Here is an 11034-nt window from a genome sequence, read left to right on the forward strand (position 1 = left end):
TTAGTCCAAGCATGTGACACCACTCTTAAAGAACTTCAAATTATGTTTATCCTAAGTATCTTATGCAAAGATACAGGAACATTTCATCTTCAAATATGCATGCCACAGGCTCAAGTTTAAAAAAAAAATCAGGTACATAAAAGAAAGAAAAAAACCTGGCAAATTCTCACATTTAACATAACGAAGACCCATTTTGAGGGTAAGGACCATAAACAAGGTACAAAAAGTTGTAGGGGAGGCAAATGTTACTTTCCTGGCTAACAATCATGTTCTGTCACGTTCTATTTGGTTATATTAATAAAAGAGACATTTTGAAGAGGAAACCTAATAGTTGTGTTATTAAAATGTCAATTTAATGACATTCACTACTGAAAGCCTTCTTAAGGATTAAAAAGATATTTAGAAACAGATACTGTAAGTATAATTATGTTTAAAGACCAGGAGCATTGCTTAATAAAGTTTGGCTAGTTTGGGAGACAAAATATTTAATTTGGTTCGAGACAAAATAAACTGTCACAGTAGACAGTGGTTAACTTTACTAAAGACATTCTTCAGTTGGGGGAGGTGGACACGGTCACAGTCCCTGCTGAGAAAGTGGCTGAATCTGATGAAACATTCCTTTTGTTATGGCAACTTCAGAAACTCAGCTCCTATCTGATCTGCACAAGTAAGTGAGGAATTCCTAGTGCTTGGGGCATAGCTTAGTGGTAGAGTGAGTGTTTAGCATGCACAGGGCCAGAGACAACTTTTAGCACAAACAAGCAAAGTTCTTGGATGAAAACTAAAACCAGAACCATTCTGGAAAACAATTGTGAGACACTAGACAATGGTTATTACACAAAGAGAATTAATTATATGTTTGTATAAGAATGATCAAAATCAAAACCTACATTTGAGAAGTATGAGTAAACAGGTCTTCATTCATATAATTAACATGTAACTCTCTTACACTTCCAAATCAAATGTTTTTTGACTCGTTGGCTTTCTGTGGTGCTGGGGAAAATCACAGCCAGGGCCTCGAGCACACCAGACAAGCATCTTACCACTGTGCTGCCCCACCGTCGGCCTCCCCACGCCCCAGTCTGAAGTTTGAATTCATGAAAGACACCACTAAATTTTCGGACAAAAATATATATATTTTAAAAAATCTTTACAATAAATGAATATGTAGGAGCTTACAGAGAGCACAGTGCTTTTATTTCAGTCAGTTGTGCCTCCCTGGGACACTAAGAACCCTGGGAAAGTGTGCAGAGTCCTCTCTCTGCTTATTATAATTTTAAAGCAAATTAATCCATTTGACTGTAGAGTCTGTGCAAATAATCCTTCAGAAGAAATACCCAAGGTTCTCTTTTCAGAGGTCATTTTGTTTCTCCAGGATGACTAAGCAAGTTAGTTGTCTCCAGATAAAAGTGCTCCTGTCAGCAGAACTCAGAAGGCCTTCAAGGGTTCCATTTACAGTTCAGACACGACTGTCATACGAATTCCAGCTTCCCATGACCACTGTACATGCCCCAGTGCACAAGGGAGAGGATCTTCTCGTTGCTGAGATCTGCTTGCCTCATTTTGTCGCAGGTCAGACAGCAGTTCTCCTGCCCACTGACGGGCACCATGCACTCTAAGTCCAACTTTGCAACCTGTCCCTTCTTGGAGTGGTGTCCATGGAAGCTGTAGTGCAAACGAGAGAGCATCTGCTGCCGCTGATCCTGCAGCCTCTTGTTCTCACTTCGCAGCATTCGCAAGGCCAACATAATGAGCAGCACCAAGATCAGTCCGCCAGCAATGGGAACCGCGATCACGGCTGCACGGAACCACAGTTCTTTGGAGGAAGTCAGCTCCTGCACCTTAGTGATGAGGTTTCTGCTGCTGTCATGCTGGTATCTGTTTCCTTGTCCTAAAGGAGTACAAAGGAAATGGTCAAACCAACTGGCTGATGGCCTCCTAGAAGCAAGCACGAACACACAGCCATTTTCCATAAGAAAGCTCATTTAAAGGACAACTTACCAGCCATTTTGAAGAAACTGCATGTTACAAAAGTACCCAAAGATGCTTACAAATGCCTTTGTTTACAGGCTGTCATTACTTGGATGTAATGGTCTTTTAATGTCCTCAAAATGTTCAAATAACAGGCAAAGCCTATTACGCAGAGCCATCTAATGCTCAGGCAGCATAAAAGCCACTCAGAGACAGTCTCTGCATCCAGCCATGCTCTCCCTCTGGTGTCTCTAATTACATTAACAACAAAATCAATAGCAGACATACGAAGTCACTGCTGTCAGAGGCCTATAGATCGGGCAGGCTTTGGGTCAGGACAGCTTGGACCTACCTGAGGCTTCACTCTTGGGAGGAGAGAGGACATCATGCAGTCCTCGGTAATTGCACATGTCTTCATGACAGCATTCCAAAGTGGGCATGGTGGGACCAGAGTGGTTTTGGGCCTGTTTGGCTCGGCAGATGTCTGCTGTGCTTGCGAGTGAGTCCAGGCAGCCGTGGGTTAGTGGGGAATTGGTGTTCTGAGGATCAAGGAGTCTGGAGAAGCAGGCACTAAGCTCGGACTTACACATGTAACCAGTTGCCACACAGTGAGCGGCATCACAGTAGCATCTGATCTCGCCTGAAAACAAAGAAATGACATAAGCATCAGGTGAACCCCAAACTCGGAGACACTTACTGTAGATTACTCAAGACGACTGTTTCCAACAGCAGCCCACGGGGACGGAAGTGCTCCAAAAGCAAACAGTGCCTCAACTTTCAGCGAGATAACGTTAGGAATATATTGTAACTCAACAACAGATTTGTGACAAGTTAGAGAAATGAACTTATATTGTAGTTTGAAGGGAAGCTGTTTCTCACTACGTTGCCTTTTGTTATAAGGTAAACAACACGTTATTTATTCGTTTTATGCTACACAACCACGCAAGATAGAAATGTCAGGCTTTGGGGTTTTGTCTATATAAATATTTGATCGGAACTACTGAATGGTTTGGCATCCCCAAGGACTGAGCCAAGCTGTAAGAACCTGAGCTGACACCTTATAAAGTTATTAACTAGACACAACAATCTAGAAACTGCACAGCTCAGGGGGGTTCAAACCATGAAACTGGCAGCTATCTGAGATCTCTCTAGAAAAGGCAAACTTTGCCTATAAAGGTCCTTTCATGCAGAGGAGCTTTTCGTCCGAACATTGTAAAACAGGAACTAGGCAGTTTACAATTAGTGGTTTGCTTGCCAAAGTCAATTTCTTTCAGCCCAAATGGAAAGTCATAAAAGTGGGGGATGTAAAACTGCAAGGCTAACTTCTCCTCTTCTTCCTCCCTTCCCCCTCCCCCTCCCCCTCCTCAGCTTTACATGTAATTTAACATGTGACCTAAAAAGGGAAACTCAAAACTGAAAATCCCCTGCTGGTTGAAGGAAAAATCCTTAAGGAAACCTCAAATTTTTCTCCAGGAAGTGATTAAAGTTTCTTTTATAAAACTTACTCTGTGAGTTGCAAGGCTCTTTTAACATCTTTTTAACAGTGCAAGATTCCAGGCTTGGCCATGGTCCTGAGAATTATCTATCACAAGAAACTGAGATGTCCAAAGGGGTGAACGCCCATCACTGTTGGCTGCCACAGCACACTACTGTAAACCAGACTCCTGCATACATCTCCTGTTGCAGGTCCCAAGCAGATCAGTCTACTTACTGAAGCCGCCACTCTGACACTCAACACAGAGAGCCTTGGCTTTTCCAAACCTCCCAACTCCACTCCTTTTCCTCCTCCTTTCTGTGAATGTCTGAGTAAGGTGTCTCATTTAATTATCTGTCCAAATTCCAGGACACCACATGGTGTGCTCGGTTTCATCCAGGCCGCTCACACTTCAGTCGGAAGAAAAGCCAGCCAGCTCAAACCTTGCTATACCGGTTACCGGTCCAGGTCCCTTCTGCTTCCTCTGCTACAGAGGAAGGTCTACAGCAATTCCTTTCTGTTTTCTCCCCCTTCCCAGTTCATGTATTCTTTGCATAAAAGTTCACCAGTCTTAGGTGATAATGACTACATATCCCTGGCCTGACAAATTCTAAACAGATTTGAAGTAGAAATAAAACAGATTAAAAAGTCTGCTTTGAGCCTATTAGCCTCGAATTTCGTACAGAAAGGGAAAACTAACAAAAGTAAAACGCTGCTGCTTCAGTGTTTATGAGCGCCTATTTAAAATACTACATTTCCAATGACCTAAAGCAGTCTTAATAAAAATTTGACAGGTAACCGAGAAAGTTCTAAGACTTTAAAGAAAAATTGGAGCCACATTTCAACAAGGAGAATGGACTTTTGTATTACTGTATTAAAACTATATTTCTGTCATTTCATAAGGTTTCTTCCTGTGGCATGCAAAGGCCAAAAGGGGACTGGTATTTTAAAACAGTGAACAATGCTCTTCTGTTTGCCCCTTTCTAGTTACTGTATGTGGTGATTAAACAAAAATGTCTGCTCCAGTCAAGATGGCTACAGCAGAGGCTGCTGGCTTCTTTTAAATAAAGCTTTTGAAGTCCGCAGCAGTCAGAAATCTCTGATCCCCTAATTATATCATTATCAGGCACATAGTTTCGGTATCTGTGACTTCATGTCAGCCCCAGTGCCTCCCTGTTCTGCCTGCCTTTGATAGGGCCAGGAGGCTCCCCTCTGCAGGCTGCAAGGGCTGTTATTTAGGGCTAATTACACCCTTCCTTCCAAAATAAATAAATACTGTAGCACCTCATCCTTGCTGGGCTGGCTTATCCTTTAACCTCAGGCTTGCTACACGGCAATTAGAGAAAAGTGTGTTTGGGGGTGAGGGTCAGAGACTAAATAATGCTTCCTTTTTTTTTTTTTTTTTTAAATGGGTTTGTAGAACAGGAGGCAGAATGAAGGGAAAGAACTAGTCGGGGGTGAGGGGAGAAATTGGAAGTTAAGAAAATTCCCGTTAAAAGGTGAGCGCCGCTGAGGGGGAGAAACTTTTTTTCTCCTTTTTTTTCCAGCAGCGTCTGTAAAAATATGGAGCGGGAAAGGGGATGGATGACAGCGCCTATTCTTCCCAACCCCTCTAAAGCAAGAGGACACCCTTCAACAGGCACCTCAGACTCCCACATTCCCAAAGAAGTCTCACTCATTGGTCGGTTGACACGCATTCTCCAAGACATTCAGACACGCGAAGAAACTCGCGGCACTAGCACTCAGAAACGGACACAAGGCAGAAATTCAGAAGCACGAAAGTCAAGAACACCGACAAGCCTCAGCTCAAAAACAGACACCCGCAAACTTAAGGACACAGTAGACACACACGCAGACATCCAAAACACAAGGAGAAACTTAGTGGCAACCAACAGAGATGCCTGCCCAGCCCAGTTGGGATCTGCGTTTTCTCAGGACCGGGAGTCCCGTCGGGGTATGTGAGCCCAACGGAGTCTGGTCATCTCCCGACCCTGAGTTTAGGAGTTCGCCATTGGCCAACCGCCCCAAGGTCTGGATGTCCCGGGCCGTGGAATCGACCACCGCAAAGGCGGGAACCTTACCGCCGCTCACCAAGCCCGACGGCCGACACCCCCCCAACCCCAAGTCCGGGCACTCAGTTCCACGGCACTCACCTTTGGTGAGCAGCACAGCCATGGCGCAGAGCTCCAACTGCAGCCAGATGAAGATGTAGCTGGAGTGGCGATCCATTGACGCCCCGCGCCCCCGTCGCTCCGGGAGCCAGGCGCGGCTGCACTACGACTCCCGGGGCGCGCCGCGCATAAGCCCGGGCGCCGTCAGTGTCGGGGCGGGGGCCCGAGCATGGAGCAGGACCAAAACTACTGAGGACACGTTTGTGGCTCCGCGCTCTTCCGGCCGGTCGTCCCCTCGCCCCGCCACCCCGCGCACAAGCCACGAACGGCGGACCGGAGTTAGACGTATCCGCGGCGAGAAGAGGGAGCACCCAGCCGCCAGGCAGCCAGCGTCTCTGCCGTAAATAGCGCCCGGCGCCCTGAGCCGACCAAGCGCGGCCCCGCCCTATGCCCCGCCTCCACTCTCCGATTGGCTGACGCCTCTTGCCTGGCGGCCCAGCAGCAGGGGCGGGCCAGACGCCGGCCCCGGCCGACTAGCCTCCGGGCTCGCGCTGGCGCCGACGTGTAGCCCTGTGGACTCGGCCGCAGCGCTCCCCCCAGCGGACGCCTGCGCATGCAGCCTCAGAGGCGCTGCGGAGCCCAGCTTCTAGGTAGATTCTGGGTTTGCTGTGAGACCCTCACTGCTCAGTCTCCGGCTAGCGGCCTTCAGCACGTGGCTTCGCTTTTGTCCCACCTGAAACCTGCAAGGGACGCCACACTCTCAGTGGTCATGTCCCAGAGTCCCCTAGAGAGAGTAGCTATGCAGGGCTGCCTAGCCCCTGAGCTCCCCCAAGGACAGTGATCATATCCAGGCCTCCGAGACCCGGATCCCCGCCTCCCATGCTCGGGCCACCAGGACGCGGAACCTCCACGATCAGTGATCATGCCCCGGCCACAGAGCCCCAGAGGGACATTGGCCATGCTTCGGTTGCCGGACCCAGAAACCACCAGGGACAGTGGCAAGTCTGGGACACTCACACTTCCCCCCACCTCCACGGAACAATGTCCTTGGGCCCCGCCCGCCCGCCCGCCTGCCGGCCCGTGGCCGAGAAGGAGTAGGGTGCACAGAGCCAGGAAGGGGCGGCCCAGAGCTGGAGTAGGCTCTCTGCCGGCTCCCTGACTCCCCCGGGCACATCCGCCCAGAGCCGGCCGCCTTGTGATCAATAAAGCCCAGACAGACAGACTGTTGATCAGTAGGAGCCGCTGGGTTCTCCTGGGTAGACTGGGGACCGGGAGCCTGCTAGAGACACTTAACGAAAATTAGCAAATCCAAAAGCACCCGGCGCCAGCTAGACGACACTGGCCGAGACTCAATTAACCACCCCCCAAACAATCGCAGGCAAACACACCCGCTGACCTGATCAATATCAGCCCCACAGCGATCTCTTTCCTGAGATACCAAGTCATTTATTAGGGTTTGTGGGGCAGCCTGCCCTAAGGAACCTCAGATGGAGAGGGGATGCTGTTTGGTTGTCTAAGGGGGGAAATGGGCTTAAGGGTTTTATTATCAGAGGGAATGGTCTTTTACTTCCCCTCCCCCAAACAAAAGCAAACCATCTGCAAAATTCACTTTTAGGGTCAGCTAACATTTAAAACGAAGAGAGCATAAAAGTCAGGTCATTTAGAATGGGAAGGCAGATGTGAAGAGTAAAAAGCTGGGAGGCAGGGTCCTAGCTCAGAGTCAATGCCCTAGCACTTGAGGCTCTGGGTTACTTCCCAGCCCAGCAAAACAAAAACTTAGGGGGAAAAGGTCGTACAGATTGAAAATCTAAGAGGAACCTTCTGAACACCTAGCAGAGCAAACTTGTTGGAAGTCTTCAGAGACACAGAAAGTTAATGAAGCTACCTTTGAACACTTTTTGTGTAAAAAAGTAAATAATCTCATAATCTTATACTCTATTACTTTGCGAGATCAAAACTACAGTTTAAAAGGAGGGAGAGAAGTTCACACTTGTAATCCTAGCAGTTGGGAAGCTCTAAGGTGGCTTAGGCTGGAGAATTGGCAAGAGGTGGAGGCCAGCCACTGGCTCTGTACGTGGGTTCCATATCAGCTTGGGCTACAAACTGGACCCTGACTCAAACCATAAGACTGAACTTTACAAGTTTAAATAAAAGGAAAGTAAACTGTGGAGTATACCCTAAAACCACAGTTTGGAAGGTGAAGACAGGAGAATTGCAACTTTAAGGCCAACCTTTACCCTAAATCAAGACCGTGTCTACACACACACACACACACACACACACACACACACACACACACACACTCAGGTAGAGCAAGTTCAGGTGATGTTTTAGGAGAAAACCAAGCAGATAAGGGCTCCCAGTAAGCAGCAGGCTTTTTTGCAGAGACTGTTGACAGCCCACAGGAAGAGTGTATCATCAGTATTCTTGAACTTTGGGGAGTTCATCCAAGAGCCCCCAGGACCATATTTTCAGATAATGACACAGTCTTTTAACCTTGGAGAGTCAATCAGCTAAAAGGCATCTTTCAGAGCATTCTCATTCAACCAATTCGGAGTGCCCACTAGTAGACCTCACTGAAACTAGAATCATAAAGATTTGGATATTAGCAATGTGTCACAAAAACGTCAGAAGGTGACATGGAATTGGGTGCATGATGTCATGATGAAGCTCAACAGGGCGAAGATGTCCAGGGATGGTCTCCTCGAAGCAGTGGTATTGCAGTTATCTCCTTTGAGTAAAGACCATTGGGAGGAAGGCCACTTCAAACACAGAGAATCACAGCAATTTAGGGCTGAGTTGAGTTAATTGTGGGGGAAGACAGGGGTGGTAAAGAAGGGATGGCAGGTAATTCTTTGTGGCTGAAACATAAAATATGGAGCAAGGGACAAACCCAAGCCTACCAAGGACTCACGCTATTTACCTTTGATGAAGACTCATACTTCATTAACTAAGAAGATAGAAGAGGGTGTTCCGGTGAACACCAGGTTGAAACACACCCTCCCTGTGTTCCCAGTTTGTCTCAGTTAATATCCCTTTTCACACTGGAAGCCGCAGCAGAAGCCAGGCCAGGAGAATGCGCTCTTGCATGGCTAGTCACAAACCTCACAGTGAACTGATTAGGGTCTTGCTTTGGACAGAGATGCAGGACAAGGTCTGGAGGCCATTTCAAGGGAGCCGTGCAAACGCAAGGATGAGGGGAGAGCTGGAGTCCGTCCACCTGCACAGAAACAGCCAATGATGAAATGTGTCCCTGAGCAAAGATGTAAATCCCAGTGGGTCTCCCACAGGTACGCACATGCTAGGGGACAACTTCAGGTTAATTTCTGCCTTTCATCATGTTTGAGGTATGGTCTCCCTTGTTATTCACTGATGGTTGTTCTGTAAGCTTCTGGGAGGGCCTCCGATCTCCTGAGGAGTTGGGAGCATAGGAAGCAGAAGGAGAAAGATTTCTGGTTCTTTACTTTGATGACATGCTCACTACCACACCTGGCTTTTCTGTGGGTGTGGAACATGGGTTCTCCTTCCGTGGCAAGCACTTTTCCCACTGAAGCATCTTTACTAAGCACTAAACCTGTCTTCACTTTTTTTACATTAATCTTAACTCAGGAATCTTGTTGTTGAAACAGGGACTCATGGAGCCCAGGCTGGCCCTGATCTTCCCATGCAGTCAAGGATAACCTTGAATTCATGATCCTCTTACGTCCAATTCCTCAGTTTAGACATCATGACTTGCCAGGCTTGAAAAACTCAAGAATCTCAGTAAATTTTTCAATCTCCCTATTCTGCTTCTCACTTTTTTCCTTTTGTAAAGTATGGCAGCGCTGTATCCCAGAGGCTGGCTTGAGCTATAATCTTCTCTCCTCCCACCTTCTAAAGTGCTAGGCATGCAACACCATAGCCTGTTTTAAACAACATTTATCCCATCTTGTGATTTCTGTGATATAGAGATCAAATCCAGGGCTTTGCTCATGCAGGACAAGTGCCCTTCCACTGAGTGACATCCCCAGTCCATAAAACTCTCTCTAATTTATAGTTCTTTCAACAGCAAATCAAAGAACCCCTCCGAAACACTTGTATTTATCAAATTAATGTCTTTTACTATTACATATTTGTTAATCTACATTTCGAGGTTTATATTTATATATTAGTTCAAACACAATTCAGAGCAAGAGCTTAAGATTCATTCCTCCGATTTCAACTCTTATTGCTTGGTCAAACTTCTTAAGTGGCTAAAACTTCGTTTTAAGAGAAACAAGCGGGGTTGGGGATTTAGCTCAGTGGTAGAGCGCTTGCCTAGGAAGCGCAAGGCCCTGGGTTCGGTCCCCAGCTCCGAAAAAAAGAACCAAAAAAAAAGAGAAACAAGCTTGTACTTTAATGGCCTTTTCAACTAAGTGAATGAGAGTATTTGAATCAATGTGGGAAGTCAAAATCGGGTTAGGGCAATATGTCAATTATAAACTCATATCAATAGTCAAGAGAACAGACAACAATTTTAATTCAATTTAAGATGTTTAAGGGGAACTGCTTCTCTGTGGAATTTCATTTTGTGTCCTGTGAGAGACTCACTTAACCACTTTTCCTGCATTCAGCTTCTTCACTCCATCTAGCCATGGCAGTGCTCCCTCTGATTGTATAGTTTTCTGGCTGCTAACAATTCACTTTGAGTTCCTAATAGTAGACTTAATAAGCCAAATCTCATAAACTCTCATGAATATAGGAGAGTTCTCTAAAGATGTCTACACGGGTACCCAACTTCCTTTTCCATTGGCTCCTTCAAGAGATTATTAAAGCCCTTCACAGCAAGCAAACATTTCTTATTGAGACTCAGCTCATCGGGAGAACACTTGCCTTATACAAAGGCCCTGAGTTCAATGCTTAGGGACTCCCACTACATGCTTGTGTTCTCTCTCTCTCTCTCTCTCTCTCTCTCTCTCTCACACACACACACACACACACAAAGAGACACGCATATACACAGTGGCACACATATACACATCTGTGCCCACACACACATTACCATCATCCTTTCTATTCCTATGGATGCTTCCACACTGTAGGTTTGCATAAATTTTATTTTGAATGAATTACTGTTGGCAACTCAATTTTGAAGTGAATAGATATAACTTTGTAAATGAAGTAAGTCGAGAGTAGGAAACATATGAATGACAGGCTCCATGACTAAGAGTGGTGTGAGGTAGGTACAAAACGAATGCCCTTCTCTGTAACTCAGGATCCTCTCAAATTAAATGAGGAAGACGGCAGTGGTAGACAGCCTCCCTGCCCTGAGAGTCTCAGTAGTTCAGATTCAGATGCTAGTGTGTGTTTGTGTTATCTGCAAAAGCCTATGGAAATAGTAAATGGTATTTTCCTAGAAACAAAGCGTTTGCTCAAAATGATGTTTAGTCATCTGAACGCATTCATGATGGCTTCCCAGGTGACTTAGGATTTTCCCCTCCCTTGAGCTGAAGACTTGAA

General features: G+C 46.3%; 1 protein-coding gene across 1 annotated transcript; it reads right to left on the minus strand.

Moving 5' to 3' along the window:
* Positions 1-1424: 1424 nt before the first annotated feature.
* Bambi (BMP and activin membrane-bound inhibitor) lies at positions 1425-5685 on the minus strand. Its single transcript, NM_139082.3, has 3 exons — positions 5599-5685; positions 2324-2611; positions 1425-1891 (listed from the first exon to the last, which is right to left on the minus strand). The coding sequence occupies exons 1-3, from the start codon at positions 5672-5674 to the stop codon at positions 1473-1475; spliced, it is 783 nt and encodes a 260-aa protein (NP_620782.1). The 5' UTR covers positions 5675-5685; the 3' UTR covers positions 1425-1472.
* Positions 5686-11034: the final 5349 nt, after the last annotated feature.

Source organism: Rattus norvegicus, chromosome 17 (genome assembly GCF_021556685.1).
Source record: "Rattus norvegicus strain SHRSP/BbbUtx chromosome 17, alternate assembly SHRSP_T2T, whole genome shotgun sequence".
Lineage (NCBI taxonomy): Eukaryota > Metazoa > Chordata > Mammalia > Rodentia > Muridae > Rattus > Rattus norvegicus.

Bases quoted from the DNA above. Each gene is read 5' to 3' on its own strand.
- Bambi (NM_139082.3), bottom strand. From the start codon at position 5,674: ATGGATCGCCACTCCAGCTACATCTTCATCTGGCTGCAGTTGGAGCTC. The intron at 2,612-5,598 runs GTGAGTGCCGTG...CTTTGTTTTCAG, and splicing joins GGCTGTGCTGCTCACCAAAG to GCGAGATCAGATGCTACTGT. The intron at 1,892-2,323 runs GTAGGTCCAAGC...GTACTCCTTTAG, and splicing joins TCCCAAGAGTGAAGCCTCAG to GACAAGGAAACAGATACCAG.